The following is a 23472-nucleotide window of genomic DNA, read 5'->3' on the forward strand; positions in this document are numbered from 1 at the left end:
TGCAATGTGTAAGATCTGCATTTTTACACTCTTCACGTTTAGGTGACGGTGTTGACACGTGTTGTGTGGCAGAGATATCGGTGTAAGGAGCGCGCTAAGCAGCGAGCGCTGGCTAGCCCAGTCTTGTACTTGAGGTCTGTCTCCCAGAGCGGCTGCACGCTCTCCTCCCGGCGAAGGAGTTGTCCTGTTGTGTTTCTGCTCATTTAGATTTAATCTAGTGAATAACTAGAATGGGCACTCGGTAGAGCGCATATCTTCGCATATCACAAGATTGGGCATTGAATTATGAAAATGTTGGCATTAGTTGCATGCCAATTGGATAAAAATTGGACGCACTATGGTAAAAAGAAGATGTTGACCTTTCCATGACCTTTGACCAGATCGATCCCAAAATCTAATCAAATGGTCCCCGGATAAATAACCAATCATCTCACCAAATTTCATGCGATTCAAAGAAGATTTTGACCTTTTCTTGACCTTTGACCCGATCGATCCCAAAATCTAATCAAATGGTCCGCGGATAATAACCAATCATCTCACCAAATTTCATGCGGTTTAATATTTCTGACTTATCCGAATAACACGACGCGCATAATACACTACTCGCGATCAAAACATTACCTTTTCATTTTCAATGCGATATACATAACCACCACACACACACACACACACACACACAGGTAGAGTCCCGACACAAGAAGATTAAAACGTGGCGGTGACAGATGACCGTGTGTGGCTTGTACCGTGAAGGTGAAATGCTGCGCCCTGTTAGTTTGGAGCGTGTAGCCAGATCGTACACACCGCAGCTTAAGTAAAACAAATAGTTTAAGACTTTACTTCCTCTTGTAACAACTTAAGTTGTTTCAAGGCTCAGTTACAGCACGAGACGGACTGTGCAGGATTTAGATGTATGATATGATATTTCTGCAGAACATTTTCTTGCTTGTTGCTCAGTCCAAAATGACGGATCATTTATGTGCGTCTGACACGACAGTCACACACACACAAACAATATCCTGATGCTCTCAATCAGAAACATCAATCAACTAGAATGGGCACTTGGTAGAGCGCATACCTTCACATATCACAAGATTGGGCATTGAATTATGAACATTTTGGCATTAGTTGCATGCCAATTGGATACAAATTGACCGTGCTATGGTAAAAAGAAGATTTTGACCTTTTCCTGACTTTGACCCAATTGATCCCAACATCTAATCAACTGGTCCCCGGATAATAACCAATCATCCCACCAAATTTCATGCGATTCGGTTTAATACTTTTTGTGTTATGCAAATAACACGCATACAAATAACTAAATAAATACACGGCGATCAAAACATTACCTTCCGCATTTTCAATGCGAAGGTAATAACACACCGTCCAGTGTCCTTCATGACAACCTTATTATTGAATGTCAGAAATGAAGATAGAGGTGTCTCTCTAGTCCCTCTTTCTTTCTTACTCTCAAAATCAGGCATTAATTCACACACATCAACAGTAGGAGGTGAAGTAAAGCCCACCGGTGTGAACTTTGTTGTTAACTAGAACCGTGTCGCTTTTCAGATGGTGTTCCTGTGTGGACTGTACCAAAGTCGCCGTCAGGGGAGCAGTTGAAGAACGGAGGTCTGACTCCGCTACGCTCAGCCGAGCCCTCGCCGGCCTTCAGGAGGAGGAGCCTGTCCCCTGGTGCTGAGGTGAGAAACATCGAATACCACCTGGCCCCTCCCCACTTGTCGAGATCTGAAACTTTCTTGTGCGATTTTCTAGCTGGGAGAGTTTGTTTTCGATGAGTTACGAACGGTGGCTGATGGCTGATGGGGCTCGAGGTGTTGGTTTGGATGGTTGCTCAGAAACACATTTTATATTTCGGCATTTTGCCTGGCAAAGACGTGGAACTCTTGTTTCCGGTGTTTTGCTGCTATCGGATAACGACCGTGTGGCTACAGACGGGAAACACAGTGAGGGGAAAGGTCACCGGCTGGAGTTGAGCTGGGGGGCGTGACATTGAAATGGTCTCAGGTCTCACCACGACGGGCCTACGAGGATTTATTCCCACCGGGACATTATTCCTTGTTTCTCACAAGTCTTATAACGGACCTTCTCCATCACGGTGGACATTTCAGCTCCTTTTTATGACGCTAAGTTACATTTTGAAGCGGTAAGAAAGATCTGAATGAAATGGAGCGCTCAATCGTGGACTGAGAACCAGATCTGTGCTCGCGATGAAGAGGAGGAGGCCGGGGCTTTCTGGATTCCTGCCCCACTTTCCTCTTCGCCCCCTCTCGCTCGTGCCCTCGTTGCCCATGAAGGGAAGCACTCGTCGCTTCTGAAGGTTTTTTAACAGAGCTGCTGTCAAATAAGTGGGTCACGCAGTATAGAGCTGGAAGTGAGTCCATCCCAGGAGGGGCTTCATGAATCCTGCCCTGCTGCAGAGAGCCTGACGCTCCGGACCACCCGGCGTCAGTCACAGGAAATTGAGGCCAGGTGACACTGACGTGTGTGTGTGTGTGTGTGTGTGTGTGTGTGTGTGTGTGAGAGAAAAGAAGGAGGCAGAGAGGGCTTTGCTTCATGTCCCGGAAGGAAAGCAGACATCTTCATGATTTAGCTGGTTAATAGTCTAAGAGGATAATAAAGCCCAAAGGAAAGAATTTATATTGGCTTGATTTTGGTAATGTGGTTCCCATGGATACCATGCAAACATGAATTACTTAAACCTACATCTAATTAACAGCAGCAACAGCTACAGCAGGTATCGTCATCAGTGAATGCGAGGTGTTTTTTTTGCATTTCCATGGTATTTATGTAACTTTATTGATACAGAAGTGCTTCACAAAAGAAACAAGGCCATCAACACAAAGGTTACAGCATCGGGTTAGACATAAAGACAGAGTTGGGAAGACAGCAGCTGGTTATCCCATAAACAAGAGTAAGGGCAAAGGTCAGAACCACGACCCCAAAGTCTAGATGTCAAATTAGTCAGGTTGGCCTTTTTTTGCCAGGAAGACGTAAAACCTCCATTTGGAAGACAACCGCCAACTAAACAGACGTCACTTCATTCGGTACCTCGGATACCTGTTGCAGAAGCCATTGCACGAATTTGGGTCCGTCAGTGCCGTATATTATTATATATATTGTTGATCAGGCCGACAGGTTGTTAATATGATTTTGATGATGAGGATGAAGATGCGGCGATGACGTCAGGGGGTGTTGGCTACGTGTGTGTGTCACCTGAGTACAGCCAGGTGTGTTTTGGCTAGAGAGCGGAAGGGTTTCTTATTTTTCAACCGCATTCAAGAACGCAAGAATGTCTGAACAGTATTTCAGAGCATTTGACAAAGCGAGGAATTTATGCTTAGTATGAGTTTAATTTATGTTTATGTTGCTGTTCTGCAAATAAAGGAAAGTGTAAGTGACACTACGACAATCAGAATGCGCGTTGATTTTACCGACCGCTCCTCCACCTGTAGGGAAATGTCACGCGACTGAAATAAAACGACTATATTCTTTATTCTTGTAGCGAAGTGGAGACCCGTGGTCAGGCACGTGCGCAGACATTTTGGGGGGCAGGTGCTCAAACCCCCAAAAAAGGGCACCCATCGCCAAAAATGTTTTCTGACAGATTTGAAACATCAGCAGCATTACACTAATGATGCGTCTCCTCTTGGCAGGATTAGACAGCTAGCTTACATTTTCCTTATGAATAAATATGAATTATTACATGGCAGTACAAGCGTTCTGATTGGCTAAAGGGTACTCATGTAAACAATTAATTTAAAAAAAATCCTCGTCAGATATCAAAACACATTTGGAGGGAATTGATGACAGAGAAATTATTTTTTATTCTTAAATACTAATTAATGAAGAGAACATTTGTCTCCAGAAAAAAGGGCACTTTTCTCATCCAGGGAAAAAGGGGAGGAGCTTGAGCACCACTCGGGGTAGTTGACAGTTCCCTTTGAGCTGAGCAGGGAGGTTTGGTACCGAGCTCGGCTGAACGCCCGTTGCGGTCCACATCAGTAAAACAAACACAGAAAGCAACAGAATATTCAACAAGTAAAACCCCCTGCAGACGTCAGAACCCTTCGTGGATCCTTCCTCTCCCATTATTCAAACACGGCGGAGCAGGACGGGGTGGGATCCTCAGCCCTGAATAACAAGATGAAGATTAACGGGGGCAAGAGTCATCTCGGAAGCATTTACTGCCACGCCCGCGCATAATGGTCTGACTTCTCGTTTACGCTTAACCACAAAACGAGGTACGGGGGCCGGGGGGTGGGGGGGGGGAGACATTTGACCCTTTATGTGGGCAGTGAAGCGGCACCCTGCCAAACCCCGCCGCGAGGGATGTAACCGCGGGCAGCGGTCTAATCTGGAGGCAGAGATGTGATCTGTCACGTTAATGATCATTATATATTGACGCGCGTGAAGCGGGGGCGCAGTGTCGATCCATTGCAGCTAATCGTCAAGCTGTTCAACATACTTCACTCAATTAGGAGGGCCGCTCATAATGGAGATTCGGCCCCTTTAAAGACATTCAGCGTTCTGGCCGGTCGGATTGAGCTCAACCATCTGCATGTACGACCCCCCCCACGGTGTGCCGTGAGGATACGGCGCTCCGGTCATGAGGAAAGCCAAGTCATGGAGAAGACAGAGAGGACGCTATATAAATGACCATTTGGGATTTACATGATTTAATTGAGTGGATTTGATTTGATGCGTCCGCGTAAGAGACATGCAGGGAACATGAGGACCTGCTTATGCATTCCTTCTGGAAACGTTTCCATCACCTCCTGCTTCACTCCACTAACCACAGCAGGCATACGGCTTCATTCATTAAGCTGTTACCCCCACAGGCTGGAGTTGAACAAAAACATTAAAGCTGCACTTTATATTTACAGTGGAAAGAACGCTGCCATGCGACAATGTGTTGGTTGTGTTAATGAGTCCACGCAACTGTACGCCGTTGGTCCACTCACCGCTGCTCTCGTCAACCTGATATGCATCGTAACACTTTACATAAACATAACTAAAGTTTACTTTCAATACTAATCCTTCATGACTCGTTGGATGGTGCCTCATCTCTATTTATCGACATCACCCCATGAGAACTTTTTTTTTTTTCAAAATGCAAATAAAATTTAGGAGAAAATACACTTTATGGGAGACGAATGAAATTTATATCTAGATTTTTCCAATGTACCTAAACAATTGTTGTATTTTTCATTAAAACGAGTGATTGAACTCTGATCTATGGAGGAGTGAATAACTCCATTCAACTAAAAAGTGGTTAAAGTTAAGCTGCTCTCAGCTGCCTGTTGTGCACGAACTCAGCAGCTTCAGAGGCACAGAGAAAAGGAGTGTGACTATTGGACATTCATCAAGCGGCAAGAACTACGACCGCAAGAGACGCTGAACACATGCAGCCGACACCGACTGTTTGCTCACGCTTCAGTCACTGAATCAACTCTGGAGGAGGATGTTGCTTCAGTGTTTTCATCTGAACCGGCTTGTTCACTGCGGTTAAAACAAAGTGTTCTGCTTGCTGCTGTGATGGCGGCTTTCTTTCCCAAACACACACTGACAGACTGAGGAGAGGGAGAGAGACTGAGGAGAGGGGGAGAGACTGAGGAGAGGGGAGAGACTGAGGAGAGGGGGAGAGACTGAGGAGAGGGAGAGACTGAGGAGAGGAGAGACTGAGGAGAGGGAGAGACAGAGGAGAGGGGGAGAGACTGAGGACAGGGGGAGAAACTGAGGAGAGGGAGGGAGACTGAGGAGAGGAGGAGAGACTGAGGAGAGGGAGTGAGACTGAGGAGAGGGGGAGAGAGACTGAGGAGAGGGGAGAGACCGAGGAGAGGGAGAGACTGAGGAGAGGGAGAGACTGAGGAGAGGGAGAGAGACTGAGGAGAGGGGGAGAGACTGAGGAGAGGGGGAGAGACTGAGGAGAGGGAGAGAGACTGAGGAGAGGGGGAGAGACTGAGGAGAGGGAGAGAGACTGAGGAGAGGGAGAGAGACTGAGGAGAGGGAGAGAGAGACTGAGGAGAGGGAGAGAGAGACTGAGGAGAGGGAGAGAGACTGAGGAGAGGGAGAGAGAGACTGAGGAGAGGGAGAGAGACTGAGGAGAGGGAGAGAGACTGAGGAGAGGGAGAGAGACTGAGGAGAGGGAGAGAGACTGAGGAGAGGGAGAGAGACTGAGGAGAGGGGGAGAGAGACTGAGGAGAGGGAGAGAGACTGAGGAGAGGGAGAGAGACTGAGGAGAGGAAGAGCATCTTTACATTTGACCTTTATTCATAATGAGATTCCTCCTCCTCCTCCTCCTCCTCCTCCTCCTCTCCGTCACGCAGAGTGATTGGAAGTCGTGTCTCGGCGTGACGGAGACGAGACGGTTGAGATGTTCCGATGAAGATGATGGTATCACACGCCCTACAAGTTGAAGATGGTGTTTGGATGATGAAGGCCGTGGGTCGGATGTGTTCTCAGGAGGATCATTTATCTTGGGCGTGTAGCTTGTCTGTTGTTGTTTGGTGTGTAAACACAAAACGTGCTGGTTTGCAGCCGACAGAAGAAACACGAGGAAGAGCCTGAATTATTAATGTGTTTATTGAAGTGTTTCGTCTTTGGTTCAGTATTTATTGTCACCCCCCCCACCCCCGCCTTAAATGATGGACACAATTTCCAGTGACGCTCAAGGTCGCTCCCTGAACAAATCTCCCGTTTCTAATCATGTTTGCCGGTTTGCTCACGCGACCCCGTGATCTCACGATTAGTGATGAGTGCAAAGAAGAAAATTACCCCAGAATAATAAAGGTCTGCCGTTTTGAATTATGAAGCGCCACATGGGCGTTTAATATTCAGCCCTATGCAGCCGGCGAGAGAGAGAGAGAGAGAGAGAGCACTGAGCATGACTGTGGGAACATTGATGCAACAGTTCACTCGCTTTGCACATATTATATTGTGTTATATGGACATAAGCTACTGCTGGAGAACAGGAAGTTATGGGTGGAACTTCAGTCAGTTCTGTATTAACAGAGAAAAGTAGGAGAGTAAATCTTACTTCACGTAAGCTGTGCCTGTAGCGTACTTTTAGATTCTGATATCCAGGTTGACCTGTAAAAGATTGATTATTCAACTCTTTTCCCTTTCTTCATCTCTGAGTTCTTGGTTCTTCGTGTGTCCAGCAGAGGGCAGCAGAGTCCTCCGAGGCGCAGCTCTCCTTCTGCATGACTTGGTTCATGTGAGGCTGTTGCGCTGCAATATTTACACATGAAGACAGATGAAGACACATTTTATTACTTTATAAATCAGGCAGCGACACCAGTGTGTAATAATGCATGTGTGGGTTAGCCTGTGTGGACTATGAAATAATCATTTTTATGAACTCATTTATTGGAGCTAAATTAATTTGGTTCCTTTTTGCTTCTAAATGTGTTCACTACAGTCAGCCCGAGTAATACAAAGTCATTACACGCTGGCGCCTTAAGTCTCATTAACAGGCGTAAAGGTCCCGTCGGTCCCAGAGTGAAAACATCAAAGAACGGCCTGTTCTCATATCTGAGCTCAGAGGGAGAGATATCACCCCGTGACTCTGTAATCCAGCCGGTTACTGAACACAGGGTTGTTATTATGGAACAAGAAAAGTCATTTGCCTCCTGGAAAATACTTTCTCCTTTGTCTCTCACTCTCATGAGAGACGAGACGATCTTCAACCCTTTTTTACTGTTGAAAGACTTTTTGTTTTTCAGGAATCCTCTCATAGTTGGGAGGGAAAAACATCTGATGCTGAGAGTTTGGATTCATTCTTTGTTCGACTTCATGTCAGAGAAAGAGCAGTTCAGTCGAGATTTCCATTTTTGCTGAGTCGGTAATTCTTAAAGCTTCATTGGGCTGCAGACAGAAGATTAAGCATAGGAATATATGAATATCTTTTGCTGCTGGCATGTCGGTTTAAGACGTAGATTCACAAAATGTAAATTGCCAATTTGGAAGACGTACAGCAGTAAAAACTAAACTTCTGATCTGACTGCCAGCGACGGAGCGTGTGCACGCCGTTTCTCGCCAGGTCCGTATTTAAAGGTCAAAGGTCAACAAGAGCGGTTTGCCCACTCAGCTGCCGGTGATTACGGTTCAGGAACATAAGATAAGACTTCTGCTTTTTTAAATTTTTGATTGAATACTTTAGTGCTATTCGATGACTTTCATAACTATGATATTGTATTTTGAATAAAGGACAACAGACCACAAGGCGACCTCTTGTCGGATGAGTTCATCTTTAATATGTGAGAATAGCACGAAGGCTCAAAATAGACAACAGCACCGTCTTATTGTTTTGCTCTTCGTGTGCTGGAATAATTCATGTGGAGATATTGTTTTGCAGTTATATTGCTCCACCTTTAACTCACACTAGCCTCAGGACACTACGAAATGCAATGTGTGTGTGTGTGTGTGACGAACCGCCCCGTCTGCACCGACAGTTTTTCATATCCTCTCATTAAATGACGTGCTGATGAAACTGCTGCTTAGAATATACACGCGAGGCCCTGAAACTCCACAGCTGCACTTGCCTCATTTTATTTTTTGAAAAAGTGGGAGAGGTTTGGGAAGTGCAACTTTGGGCTTTTCTCATTTATAAGCGCTCAAGCGGTGCATTCCTCAAGCTCGCGCTTCATCCGTGGCAGATGTGTCTCGTGTTGCATCTGGGTCACCCCTCCCCCCCGACTTCTTCCATTCCTGGTTCTCGCTACGTTGAGAAAAGACGTTGTTTCACCGCTTCTGTCACTTTCGAGCTGACGCTGTTTTGGGACAGTTGCCTGTCTGAGATGTTCTTCTGGTGGTTTTGTCTTTATAGTAAAACCCCTGATGTCGCTCTGCTATTTGACAACACCACCAGCTGATGTAGCTTTTAACCCCCCACTGGTGGTCAGCGTTGTGTCTGCTCTCTGCATGTTTCGTCTCCTAATTTGAGGGCAGTCTGTTCAGACGTCTGTCCGTTAATGACCATTAAGGCCTTTTAACGCTGCTAATTAACAAACAATTGCTACTGGGCTCCTCACGTTGGTAAAAAGCATCGTTTTGGATAAACAATGTGCTCCTGCTCAACCTCCTGCTCGTAATGAAACGCTCCTGGTTAATGGAGCTCCTCCCCTTTTCCATCCCGCTGGAGTCGGCAGGCCTGTTTTTGGTAAACAGTTTCATTTCCTGGCTTGTGAAATAGATGCAAGGAAGAAATAGCACTTAGCTTTGTGATAAATGCCAAACTGGAAGCGCTGCAGTGTCTCGCTGCACGTTAACATTCAAAACACACCTGGCATTTACCAGAGGAAGCTGAGCTCCAACCAACACACACGGCTCTTTCTTTAGCGGTGAAGCCATCACAGTATTAAAGGATCTCGCTCCACCAGGCAGGGATTCTTGACTGAAGGATAAGTTGAGCTCACAGACAGTGGGAGGACTTTAATGATTGTTTGACTAAATGTCAGCAAGTGTTCATACATGACATGGAAATGACCGATAGCTATAAACAGGTCTACAGTTAATGGAAAACTCTTATTTAACTTTGAAAAATCCACATTTCAGCTTTTTTAACTTCCTATGAAATATATGTCAGGGTGTCGTAGCCAGAGAGAGAGATTGGACCCAAATGCCAACAACGTTTCCGCAGAAGATTTATTCCTCTCCAGAAAACAGGTCAGACATGAACTAGATATAACACAAACTAAACGGTAGGAACTAACACTGGGGAATGAGACAAACGCGGTTTAAATACACAGGCAAGGTGCAGGTGATTGGACACAGGGGAACCAGACACAGGTGGACACAATGAGGGCGGGGCTAGCAATCACACAGGTGGAAACAATCAGGACCAATCAGGAAGTGCAGGGAAACAGATGACAGGGACTTCAAAATAAGACACAAACCAAGACACAAAAACTCTGGATCCTGACTATATTATGAGAGAATATATTCACACAGTGGTTTAATCTGTCTTTATGGTACTTTAAACTGGTTGCAGGATCAAAATGGCGGCACATAATGTGTTAACAGCTGCTACAGGCCTGTTTCTAAGTGAATGCATCATTTTTTTATGAGTTAGGCAACATCAGACATGCCTTAAACATAGCGTTCTCATTTTTAACACTAAAATATATATACATATATATGCTAAAGATATACACGTATTGAATTGTTATTTACATTATACATTGTGCACCAGCAACTTGGCCAAAAATGTGTCAAAATAAACAGGATTTAACATGACAGTATATATTGTATTTATTCTATAAGCATAGCATTAAATTGCATAGATTTTCTCTATCGGTTCTATTTTTTATTAAAAAAATTCTCAACAATATATAATTGATGTGATGGGCCGAGTTTTCCAAAAGCTGTTGGACCCCACCTCTGTCTCTCTGGGGACACTGGGCCCTTAAGACGTCAGAGTTCAGGGTCAAGTGGAAACTCATCCAATCGATTTACGATCTACGAGACAGACAACATTTGATTTGCACTTATTTTACTCGCAGTTTAGCGGCGAGACCCTCTGCGCTTACACACACACCTCAAAGGAAGTTCTAGCTCTAGAAAGAGGACACTTCAGTCAGAGAGGAAGGATCTCGTAGGATTGAGTCTCAGGGAACAACTCTATCCCCCTGGGTCGAGAAGGAAGCGATGATGGTCGGGGATGAAGAGATAAGCCCTCAAAGTTTAGCCTGTTCAAAAAGGAGTCTTTGAAGTGGAGGGCAGACTCAGCCCACGCAGCCACACACACACACACACACACACACACACACACACACACACACACACACACACACACACACACAGCCACACACACACCCTGATAACATGCCAGAGAGATAGAGGGCTGCAATGTGCATTGGAAGAGGAGACGGTTAAGCAGAGATGATGATGATGGTGATGATGGTGATGAGAATAATAAAAGGCATGAATGAGGAGATGAGGGAAGGGGGTGAATGGAAGAAACAATGGCAGCGCGGAGGAGGAGAGAGGAGGAATGAATCAAACATGAGATTGGAGTCAATTAAAAAGAAGACTGCAGAGAGAGAGAACCGGAGGCGAGAGGCGGAGGAGTGCGGGTGTGTTGGAGAGTCAGTCACATGCCTGTGACTCCACTGCCAGACCGGCAGTCATTCAACAAGATGATGTAAATATACGTGCTCCAAACACTAGATACAACAGGCAGGAAAGGGTGGAGGCGTAGAAGAAGGGATGAAGGCATGCGAAGACGTGTCAGAGGGAGGGAGGAGAGAGCGGAGGATGTGAAACTGGAAAGAGCTGAAGGGAAACACGGCGGAGGGATGATGGGAGCGTGCAGGGGGGAGGGGCCGGGGGAGAGAGGGGACGTCACTGGGAATTTCCCTGAGCTTTTTTTCCTCTCTTTCTTCTCTCTCCTCCCTGTTTTTCAGTGTGGGTGGTGGGCAGAGACTCTCTCTCTCTCTCTCTCTCTGCAAGTCACGCACAGCAGCTCACCACCTCGGCTCGGCCACATTGCTCGTCTCTCTCTAACGAGACCCCGGGACTCCGGCAAGACGGCAGCTCACTCAGCAAATTCAGTTTGAGGAAGAAAAGCGTTTGTTTGTTCGTCTGCGGGGCCCCTCGGAGCCCCTCGGAGCCCATCAGAGCGCCTTGTGGCCCCTCGGAGCCCCTCGGAGCTTCACACTCCTCAGAGGATGCTCTCTTTTTGACAGCTTTTCCACTGAGGCTTCTTTAATTGGACTTGACTCCAAGTGTGCAGTTCCTTTAACTCTTCGTGGAGCCAGAAACTTTTAACGTCTGCCCTCCTTTTGCTGGGTTTCTCCCTCGCTGCTCGTGTTCACCTGAGGCCATCTTAACATTTTGGAGATGAGGTCCGGTGTGATGCACGTCAAGCCGGCAGCCGCGCAGCGAGGCAGCGTGAGTGTCTACGAGCTGATGTGGGTGTTGGTGCATGCTGTGATGGTGGTCTGGTGGTCTGTGGGGGGTCACATGTGTGAGTTTTCCTCTAACACTGAGTCTTTGTTGACTTCTGAAATGATGGGCGCGGTTCGCCAGCAGGACTCACGCTGGTGCCACATATTTACTGTTACAGCATCCTCAAAAGTTTCTAAACAGGTTTTTAATTTGTGTAAAAGGTGTCACACCAGTCCCTCGTGAACCAGGTGTCTGTCTGAGATTATTGAATTCATGGACACAACTTTATGACTGGTTGTGCTACTACTGGTTGATACATTTTATGAATGCTTTATAGATCAGTTGTACTTCCAACTATTTATAAAGTGCATTTCTTAAACAGTCGATTACATGTTCACATTCATGTCACTTTTCATAGCACTCGTCGTCCTTAACGAGTCAAACCAGAGCATCCTGCAGCCACAACAGGGCGGAAACAAGTCGAGATAAGGAATGTGAGCATGCAGACGTATAAGGTTGAGGATATATTGATGCATATTCCTAAAGAGTACCACACAACCAAATAACATCTTTAATTTAGTAATAACTAACACTAGCACAACTCGTTCTGAAACCTGTGTGTTGTGTCCTCATCCTTAACCACTGCGAGGCCATGAATTAATTATTACAACCCACCTCTGGACAAGTTAAAGTGCATTAAGAAGTCTTAACTAATAACACCCACTAAGTCCACACGTCTCCGCGGAGATGCTCTTCAGTCATAATTTCCTGTTGCTGCCGAGAGCCTCTTTAATTAGTTAGAACCACATCATCACACGCCTCCCCCCACGGCACCTCCCCTCCTCTCTCACTTCTATATATATATATCACTCTGCTCCGAGAACCAACCAGCTCCAGGGAGTCCTGTACGTGTGTGTTCAAGCATGTTCCCCTTGTGTGTGTGTGTGTGTGTGTGTGTGTGCTCAGTGAGGAGGATGTGGAGGTGGGTGTGGAGCTTTTGGCATGCCTGCATGACATGAAATATTCAGGTGACGGGGAGGCTCTCTGGTCCTGTAGATCTATTTTTCTTCTGCGCTCTGCATGTGATGATGACGATGATGATGATGATGACGCCAAGAGTTTCAGTTCAGATTCAGTTCCCTCATTTAAGCTTTTCTTAATCAGCTTCCTTTGGTTCTTCCTCACTTCCTGTCCCCGAGTCATCAAAGGCGTCAGCTCTTCTTTATCCTCAGCTGGATTCATTCCCAGTTGAATGCTGCAACAAACAAAAGGACGAGACGTCTGTTCTCTTTGAAGAAGCCCAATTAAAACGCACGTAAAGTCGTCGTGTAGTTTGGCGCTGAAGGCTCATGAGGCGCTCGGGGTGCTCAGAGGAGTGAAGCGCTGGACGTGTCCTTTGGTATTCACGAGTTGCTCCTGTAACCGGTCCGGGGTCGGCCTCTAAATGAGCGGGTGACCTTTTCGTTGGCGTTGATGGCCGCTTCTTCCTCCTCTTGACCTTTTCAGGTGACAGGCATCGCAGGGAAAAAAATGCAGAATTTAGTTTTTTTCTTTCTTTTTAAAGCAGTTTGCTCCCTATTTGCTCCTCGTCACAGGTCACTCATTACCTGAGTCGTCAGTGTCACGTTCACCTCTTAGATTGTGTCGTTTGAACCTTTTGTCTAAAAATAAAGAATAATTCCAGTTTTATTGTTTAATCATCTCACAGCCCCTCAGACTTGTGTTGCTGCTCCTTGGGGAGGGTCCTAGAGCCCCTGTTGGGGGCTCTTCATATATCAAGTCTTAATGTTTTAGCTTGGTATAGAGAAATATTTTTTTTTGCTTTTGAATAGATATTTAAAAGTTGTGATTTTGATATCAGAATGTAACGGCAGACTCTCATTTCGCTGCCTCTAAAACGTTAATGCATTTACAGCTCACCCCTGAGAATACAGTGAATCCTTTCCACCTTTTCTTTTTGATGGAAAAGACGTAACTAATGATACTTTCTATATTTTTCTTCCTGTTTTCATAGCACCAGCGCGGGCTGGAGGACATCAACCCCACTGAGGAGGTGACGGACACGGAGGATAACGAAGAGGAGGACCTGGGGGTCCTGGACGACCAGCGGAGCATCATCCTCCACCTGCTCTCCCAGCTCAAACTGGGCATGGACCTCACGCGGGTACGGCGCCGAAACCAGCTTTCAAATCAAAGCAACAACAAAAAAGAGACCGTACAAACTTGTAAAAATAACACAAATACATGTGAATGTTGTTTTCTGAGCCTGATGGCTTCCCTTCAACTAATTGGGTTTCATAGGTGGTGCTGCCTACCTTCATCTTGGAAAAGCGATCCCTGCTGGAGATGTACGCCAACTTCATGGCCCACCCCGACGTGTTCCTGTCCATCACAGCGGGGGCCACGGCCGAGGACCGCATCGTCCGTTTCGTGGAGTACTACCTGACCGCCTTCCACGAGGGGCGGAAGGGGGCCGTGGCCAAGAAGCCCTACAACCCCGTGCTGGGCGAGACCTTCCGCTGCTCCTGGGAAGTTCCTCGGGACAAAGTCAAACCTCCGGTCAGATCCAACCAGGGGTCCTCTTGGGAGCCGAGCAGGGGCCCCAACGCGGCGCAGCAGGCCGCCGCCGCCGAGTCGCCGGGAGAGTGCTACAGGGTGCGGTTCGTGGCCGAGCAGGTGTCCCACCACCCGCCGGTGTCCGGGTTCTACTGCGAGTGCCGGGAGAAGAGCATATGCGTCAACGCCCACGTGTGGACCAAGAGCAAGTTCATGGGGATGTCCATCGGCGTGTCCATGGTGGGAGAAGGTGAGCTCATCCACACGGCACCATCACGTGTGTGTGACACGGTTACACCTGATGACTCACTTTAGTTTGAACTTCTTAACGTTTATTTTTCAACCCGGCCAAAGAGGGAAGCGTAAAAACATCATGCAAACCGAGGCGTGAGCAGGGCCAGAAGTGAGACGTCAGGCAACGGGACAAACACATTATCTGCAAACGTGTTGCCATGACAACAGCCCCTTTCGTGTCCGGTGCGCGCCCCGACGAGGTCTCTACCCTCGCGATCGAGACGCAGGAAGTCCTTGAGCCCGATCGACTGAATCTGGACCCGCAGACTGATCCCGTCGGACGGCCCGGCGCTCTCAGGCTCTGCTGCACCTCGGAGCGCCTGTCGGAATGACGCGGCAGTTCTTCGCCACGTGCAGAGACCGATGCCGCCGCCGCCTCTCAGGGAACACGGCGACCCTCGACCCAGGGAGTACGGACTGCTGAATATAATTTCTTTTCTTTGCAACGGCTGCTCTCCTGATTGCACGAACGCGTCGGACTTCACTGATTGGCAGTGATTCAGCGACAGAAAGGGAAGCGGAGGCAGAGCAGCTGGGTGCTGATGAGCGTGACCTTCCTCCGGTCGGCCTGTGGTGCCGTGAGGAAGGGTGATTATCCACCGCAGGCTCACTGGACACTCGGATCAGCTGTCTGGCGTCTCAAGATAGAACGATTGTTATTGACTCCACACATCGGAGGCGGATGAAATGAGGCGGATGTTTCTTTGAACAAGTAGCTGTTGTTCATTTATTTTATCCAATCTTTAAAACGAGTGACAGGACCTGACAAAAGTACGGCATGCTTATAGTTCATTTCCAGCTAATTCTGATGACCTGTGTTAACACGTGAGCTTGACAGGTGTTAGTGGGGGGATTATGTTCTCTTTGGGCAAAGCCAGGCTAACTGTTTCCAGTCTTTGTGCTAAGCTAGGTTAGCCTCGTGCTGCCATGATATATAGATATGTATGTATATATACGTATATATATATGTATATATACATATATATATTATTTTTAATTTATTTTATATTAATTTTCTGATTTATTTGATAATAATAATTTAGGATAGGAATATAGAAGCATTTTTTGCTTCTACCTATACCTTCTCAGTCTTTCTGTTTTGTATATTATATAGAATAATATTGTATTGCAATGATTGACTGAATAAAATACACAACAACAACAACATGGAAATCCCAACTCCAGCTTAACCAATCACAACATGGGGAATATCAGCCCCAGACATGTAAATACACCAACATTGTATTATACTTAAGAGAAAGAGGACATGTGCTGGCTTGACATCCCTTTGGTAGGAATCTGTTCGAAATTGTATTTTTTTCTAAGAAACAGTTTTTCTTAATATCTTTTGCCAAAATGAGAAGATGGTATCTCCCTTGTCTTGTTTCTTTCTGTTATTTGTGTCCCCACTGAAGACTTTAACCCATCCTTCTTCCTCCTCTCTCCTCCTAGGGGTACTCAGCCTCCTGGAGCACGACGAGGAGTACGTCTTCACGCTGCCCTGCGCCTACGCCCGCTCCATCCTCACTGTGCCCTGGGTGGAGCTGGGGGGCAAAGTCTCCATCAACTGTGTCAAGAGCGGCTACTCCGCCAGCGTCACCTTCCACACCAAGCCGTTCTACGGAGGGAAGGTGCACAGGTGAGCGTTTTCCTGCCTGTCGCACGCTGAAAAAGAAATGATAAATGTGTCACGGGACAGTGTCGGAAAGAGCGTAACAGTGTCATGGTATAGTACTGGGCTACTGCATTCACATGCTTAAGAAAATATGAGTAGCATGACCAAAGTGTTTTAAAACGTTATTTTTATTAAAAAGATCATGATTCTTTGCTGGGAATCGAGCCCTCATCTTACCACCTTTTCTTCTTTGAGATGGAAAATGAGTAATAATAAATGTTGGGGGTTGAGAATGTATTTTCCCCAGATCAGCATGTCTGAGGAAGAATAATCATGTCTATATTACATTGTTATTGTTATCACTATTATTAGCTCCACTTCTTTTGACAGTCCTTTTAATTGGATTTTAAAGCCTTTACGGTTTTGCAATCACCCATCCATGTTATCCAACCATATACAGTAAATTGTACTTTAATAACATTGTCACCCATATGTAATTTTAGCGTTAATGTCATGTTTTTGAATCCTCATCGTACAAAGACAAACTCATAAAACGAGATTTGTTTTTCTTGACCAAGGTCATGTCGAAAATGATATATATCGAAATAAGTCAATGTATATATGGCATTTAAAAAAAAGTTAGATGTTGATGTAAGTCAGTGTATCGAAGAAGTCATTTAAATAGTCACAGTATAGTCTGTCAAAAAAATTGGAGCGAAACATGTCGAGAAAAGGGAAAAATAATGGTGTGTAAGTTGCAAAAACCCTTATATACAAGTCATATTTCTCACAGAAATGTTAAACATGTGGATAATATGCCACAAAGCTATATATACCATGCACATGTAATTAATTGTCATAAAAAAAGGTCTAATGTCTTGTAACAGTAAAGTATGTCGTAACAATGTAACGACCTCCAGAGTGACGGCAGAGGTCAAACACAACCCCACCAGCACCGTCGTGTGCAAGGCGCAGGGCGAGTGGAACGGCACGCTGGAGTTCACCTACAGCAGCGGCGACACCAAGGTGATCGACACGGCCAAGCTGCCGGTCACCAGGAAGAAGCTGCGGCCCGTGGAGAAACAGGGCCGGACGGAGTCCAGGTGAAGGCTCACCCCCCCCCTCAAACCCAACGCCACGCTCTTCATCGTGCACGCCGTTGACCGTGTGTTTGCGTTGCCTGCAGGCGGTTATGGCAACACGTCACCAAGTCGCTGAAGGAAGGCAACATCGACGACGCCACGGAGCACAAACACCGACTGGAGGAGCGCCAGAGAGGCGAGGAGAGGCAGCGGGCGGCGGACGGCGAGCCCTGGACGCCCAAATACTTCACTAAAGAGGTAGAGGAGGGGCGGTAGAGCCACGCTGGGACAGAGGGCCGGTCACTTAACACTGGAGGCCCGTGTCCACAACCACCGCCCATGTACTGGGAGGTGCCCCATGGTGGCTGACATGTCTCCATCGTGACCATCCAACATGTTTATCATTGTGACCACATGATGAATTATTACAGTTAAACCCTTTAAAATGTACGTTTTAAGAGCAGCTAAACAGTCAGAATCTACTCCGAGTCACGATGACAAATAGAAAATAGTTAATGGTTTAAAATATATATGGATATTTTTGTTAAATGTGTACCGACTCGTTCTCTTATGACAGAAGTCACATAGTTTCCGGGTTGGGAAAGTAACGTAACTTTATTAATGGCGAGACAAGAGAACGCCATGTTAACGGTCTATAGGTGTATCGGGGCAGGTTATTTGAACTGGCAGGTTTATATGAAGTACAAATCACTGTTTGGGTTCCCATGGAGACGGCTTCTGTTGTGGTCACAGCGCGTTTCTGGATTTAACGTAAGATAATCCTTTATTAGTCCCACAGTGGGGACATTTCAGGATCACAGCAGCAGGTGCACATTAGAGCATTAATACAAATAAATGATAAAAATATAACAAAACACAACAATACTAAATACAAATACAAAATATACAGAGGAAACAAATTATATAGACAAGGCAGTGACTAAAGGGAATTTCCAGCAGGTTAAAGTGTCCAGAAAAATAAATATAATATATTTGGGTGTTTTCTTAATTAGTTTTCACATTTTAACTCACTAGAGTATCTCTGAGGGAGGTAGTGATTTAGGTCTCGGTCCTCATCCTCACAGGGTTGTTTTCTAATGGCTCCCGTACGCGTCTCCACAGGGCGACAGTTGGATCTACAACAGCCCGCTGTGGAAGTCCACCTGACGGCAGAGCGCCGCTCTCTTCTGATGGACGATAACGGAGAGCGATCCCTCCTCTCCTCACCGAGGTCAGAGGTCAGGCAAAAAGGAGCCGAGTCCTCCGGAGACCTCCGGGCCGAAGCTCCAGACTCACAAGAGACGCTCACGGTGCCAAAGCGACCTCCGCCCTCAGGACCAAGGTGGTGGTGGCAGCTCTGGGGACAGAAGTACATTTTTATATAAAGTGAAGAGTATTTCTATTTTTCACCTTGCCAAGGCCTTTTTTGCACACGCACTGTAACGAAGTTCGCCACCGGTGTTTTACTTTGAGTTTGTTTCCTTTCATATAATCGATAAGTTTCCTCAGACATCGTCAACATTTGGTTCCAAGCTTTTAGTTTGTAAAGCGGCGTTAGAATGTGTGAACATGACTGTAGCCAGAAGTGGTTTATAAAGCACTTTTACCATAGAAATAACTTACATCATTTGTATTTAAGGCTCTTGCCAATCAGTGTGGTTTCTATCAGAGCTTTACAGGAAGTAAGAACACTACAAATATTTAAAATGACGTCAAGCGTTAGAATGCGTTCCTATATTATTATTCAGTACGTTACAATGATTTACTAGAACTTAAAGGTCCTGATTGTTTTGTCTGCATTATGAATGTATCTGGGCACATTGTAATGGTATTCTTTTCCCTCTTGTGCTTTTATTTAGCCACGTGGCTCCGTCTAAAGCATTACACGTCACACTCCTTCCATTACTACCTCTTATTCAGCTCCTCGAGCCGTTTTGTCCCACAAAAGAAAACTCTGGTTTTTTTGTTGCACAACGCTCAGAGGTCCTCATCTTTTTGTAATTTTTATCCGTGCCTCCAAGATGGCACTCGTGCAATTCAGGCAGCGCGTGCCTCCCGTAGTGATGAATGTGGACGAGGCGGGAACACGATCCCGCTCTCCCATCTGGAGTTCGCCGGAGGTGAAGTGGGAGTGAAGGTGAGCGGCTGTAATCTAGCAGAATAAACACCGTCGCTGGCCGGAGAGAAGAGGCGATGCATTTGGGTCGTACGACTGTGGCGCTGCAGTGTTCATGCTCGACAAACCACGGGCTCAACCTCAAAGCTGAAGAGCCTTTCTAATCACTTGTTCTTCTAACATTTATGCCTTTTATCCCCCCCCCCCCATAAATATGTCACTGCTTTGCGTTTCGTTGTTACATTTTCAACAGTATTAGTATTCAAAAGCCAGGTGAATTTACCAGATGCCTATTTGTAGCGTGTGTCATGACGGTGGAGAACGAACCCGCAACCGTTTAGAAATAATGTTCGATGACCGACAGGAAACTAACGTCTTTTTTTAAATGACGTAGCCAAAAGAATCCCTCCTCCCTGAGGTGGAGTGACTGAGGATGACGGAGGGAGTGGCCGTGAATAAAGACCTTCTATCTTTTGCTAATCAAACACGTCTCATGTCGTCCGTTGCGTCTTCAGAACATCGTCCAAAGCGTCTGTTTGCTCCGATTAAAGTGCTCCCGACACGGAGAATAAGCAGTCACTCTCAGGACCGTGAAGGCCTTAAAGACGGCATTATAACGCGTTACATCTAACGTCTCAACACGAGCAGTTTGGTTCGGATGCGCCAACAAGATAAACGCTACGGCGGATGTATGGGCACGTTACCATGACAACATCAGCATCCAAACGCCTGAGCTCAGGTGGAGCAGCGGACCGACGGGCTGCGAGCTCGGCCTTCACACGGAGCAGCCGCCTGGAGACCTTTGGTAAAGATTTCCCTAAATATATATATTTGTTATTGCCCTCATTCAGCTGTTAAAACCAGTTTGAAGGAAGCTGGACTTCATCCAACCAGGATGCAGCCGCATGGGACTCCACCTCGTGTCCTTCATCCGCGCTGCTGCTCGTCTTCCTCCGCGGGCTCATGCTGCCACCAAGTGGTTCATTCTGGCTGAATATCAACACACCGCCTGTACTCGGTGTTTAAAGAAAAGGACAACTCACACACACGTTTTCATTGAAGTGTATATTTAAAGATGGCCGAACAGAACAATGTAGAAATGTAAACTTTGAAGGTGAGGGAGGGATTTCGTCAAACTGAAAACGGTGTTACACTGGGCTACGAAGAAACAAGTAGCGCTTCGTAGAGGAAGGAACCGCCCCGCCGCTCCTAACACACACACACAATGAAAAGGTAAGCGGGCAACACACACACACATTAAGGCTCGGCCTGAACCGTCCCCTCTCCTGACCAATGACGAATCAGAAGGCCGGGACTCGGCTGTAGGCGTATGTGTGACTGAACAACGACGTGGCATCTCTGAAGCGGTGACAAGTTTCAGAGAAGATCAAAGAAAAGACAGAAAGCAGTTCAGTTATGTTTGTAAGTAAAGAAAACAAACGGGCGACAGAAGGAAGAGTCCCTGTTGTGAGAGGTGGCGGAGTACGGCTGTGGCGCGGTAGTCGATGCGTCACTTACTGTATAAAAAACTAAACAAAAGTTACTGAAGCGTGCACGTACAGAACCGCCTTCAGGGTCCAGAACATCTGGAGGACCCCGAGGCACCAAGAACAGTGCAGTGCCCGTAGAACAGAGGTCAAAGGTCACGGCTCCCCGGAGCTGTGTCCCAAATGCATAGAGCTCCTCCACCTGGAACTATTGGATGAATTGATGCAAATGAACCATTAGTCAACTTTAATTATTACATTTTAATAGTTGATTTGCTATTTTTCAAAGCAAAAAATAGCTTGATATGAATATATTTGCTATTCATCTTCTCTATGAAACTAAATATCAGATGTTTGTCTCAACTTGGAGCGGCCGGAACATTTTTTGACTTATTTCTCCTATGTGATATTTTATAAACCAACATAAATAATAGTTTGCATTCCTACGCCGGTGTAAACTAATATGATCAAGAATACACTACATTAGAGTGTTCGCTTTTAAAGTAGTTTCCTATCCATGGCCACATCTAGAACGCTTAGAGTTGAAATTATGAGTCGAGGGACAAAGTTAAAGAGGAGCCAGTCCGCCCCATCTTTACACGACAGAGACACCGCCCAGAACATCAGTGATGAGCATTCATGTAGACGTGGGCGTTGACCAGATATGGAGGGTCCAGTGACGAGATTCTACTGGGGTGCATCATGGGAAATGTAGGATCCAGGATGGTGCCATGTAACCGTTCTGAGCAACAACACTCGAGCTGCTTCACTGTTTTCTTTAACAGTGTAAATATTATATTTAGCAGGCAAAACAACAGTTTGAGGACTAACTTTGGGCTCGAAGAAACTGACAGTGAAACAACTAATTGTAAAAATGAAAATAGTAATGCACGGGGCCGTCCTCCTGAGGTATTTGAGGCTGGGGGTCAAGTCTCAGCCGACTCTCTGAAGTCCTGACGCTGCATGGACTCAGGACACAGCTCTCACATTGAAGATGGCCGTTGGTCCCCCGTCGTCTCAGACGAGGATGGAAGTTTCTACTTTTCCTCCCCTCAGTGGCCTCATCTAGTCTCAGTGCTTGAGTACCAACTGCCCCCCCCTTCACAGTTCACCCGTCAGTCCCTCGGTTGTCTAGACAACCGCCCCTTGGCAAAGCGACCTTCTGGTCGAAGCTCCCGACGCACGATGATGTGAACAGGGAGCTGAGGGAGCGGTCACGTGGTATGGAGGTGCTAGGCTCTGCACACTGAACTAGAGCGCCCCCTGCAGGAAGGGAGGACTATATCATCCCTACTCTTTACACACCTTTGCTTGCTTTGCTGTCTTTAAATCCCGAGCAGCAGAAATGTACAATCTATGCAATTTATGAAAGGGGGCGGGGCATTGTAAAAACTCATTCATACTTCCAACAAAATCTCAAGCCCCCTCTGTACAAGAATTATTGCATTCACTGATCCATTTGCTGCCATACAAAAAAAAAAAGTAACAAAACAATCACATAAAGAAATTAAAGAGAACTGACAACTGCATATTAAAAAACACCACAATAAACCAATATATTATCATCCTTTTTAGACTTATTCTTTACATAGCATATTTACATATTAGGCCAATTTGTTTTTTAAGAATTTTGTTGAAAAAGAAGGTCAGGGAGCAAGGCAGACATAAAGGAGAGGATGATGATAAAAAGGTTAATTTAACAGATGGGCGTGGCTAGACGGTGGCGTTCCTCCATACCGCATACGGTCCTCTGTACACGCGTCAGGAACAAGTCCTCAGCCTCGCTCTCAGGAGTTCACATGTGCCTTGGAGCAAGGTCGATGGGTCTTTGGTGCAAATGTTCCTAGTCTACACTCGCTTCCCCCCTCCCGCCCCCTTCACCTCCTCACCCCCCGATCCCCACACTGATAAGCATTTCATTAAACATACCACAAATATTAATCGACAATGAACCAAGCAGAGCAGCCCTACGCCTCGCCACACATTCAAGTAGAAAGTAAAAAATAAAAAAAACCTAGAAAACAGGAAGAAAGAAAATGAAAGAAATTAAGCAAGACAAAGGTCCTCAGGATAAAACGGTTCTGGAGCGAGCCAGATATGACACTTCCTCACCACACGGGGGCGCTCTAATGAGAAGCGCGTGAGACCAAGTGCCAGATAAACGGCCCCGGTGTTCGTCTTCATTGGTTGTTCGAGGTTCTTCGCAGGTGTTTGTTTCACTAGAAGAGTCCATCGCCGCCGTTATTTTTTCTGTAGTTTCTTTCCTTTCCTCAGGACGAGCTTGTTCTTGATGTGTCCTCGCTTCCTCTTGGCGGTCTGGTGGCAGAGACGGGAGAAACATGAAATAAATGGATTCTCTAAAATGACTTTCATCTTGAATTTAAAGGATATAATTGGATTTAAATAACTTGCATT

At 46.1% G+C, this 23472-nt stretch overlaps 2 protein-coding genes across 5 annotated transcripts in view; one reads left to right on the forward strand and one right to left on the reverse strand.

Moving 5' to 3' along the window:
- Positions 1-20055, forward strand: part of LOC130208558 (oxysterol-binding protein-related protein 10) — a 61595-nt gene extending 41540 nt beyond the window's left edge. For all 3 annotated transcript variants that reach the window (XM_056441533.1, XM_056409743.1, XM_056411883.1), the window contains 7 exons: positions 1567-1697; positions 13922-14071; positions 14209-14713; positions 16210-16396; positions 17293-17475; positions 17559-17712; positions 18577-20055. In XM_056441533.1, coding sequence (XP_056297508.1) covers positions 1567-1697; positions 13922-14071; positions 14209-14713; positions 16210-16396; positions 17293-17475; positions 17559-17712; positions 18577-18621 — 1355 coding nt within the window. In that variant the 3' untranslated portion in view covers positions 18622-20055. The remainder of the gene's footprint in view (positions 1-1566; positions 1698-13921; positions 14072-14208; positions 14714-16209; positions 16397-17292; positions 17476-17558; positions 17713-18576) is intronic.
- Positions 20056-22958: 2903 nt separating this feature from the next.
- LOC130198936 (dolichyl-diphosphooligosaccharide--protein glycosyltransferase subunit STT3B) overlaps positions 22959-23472 on the reverse strand; it is a 66066-nt gene continuing 65552 nt past the window's right edge. The window contains exons 16-17 of one of the 2 annotated variants that reach the window (XR_008834031.1): positions 23170-23373; positions 22961-23071 (exon numbers count right to left, since the gene is read on the reverse strand). Coding sequence is in view for 1 of the 2 variants with exons in the window: in XM_056426028.1 (XP_056282003.1) it covers positions 23299-23373 (75 nt within the window). In the remaining variant the exon portion in view is untranslated. Of the gene's footprint in view, positions 23374-23472 lie in introns of both variants that reach the window. The other variant, XM_056426028.1, reaches the window with a different exon arrangement.

Source organism: Pseudoliparis swirei, chromosome 1 (assembly GCF_029220125.1).
Source record: "Pseudoliparis swirei isolate HS2019 ecotype Mariana Trench chromosome 1, NWPU_hadal_v1, whole genome shotgun sequence".
In the NCBI taxonomy this organism is placed as follows: domain Eukaryota; kingdom Metazoa; phylum Chordata; class Actinopteri; order Perciformes; family Liparidae; genus Pseudoliparis; species Pseudoliparis swirei.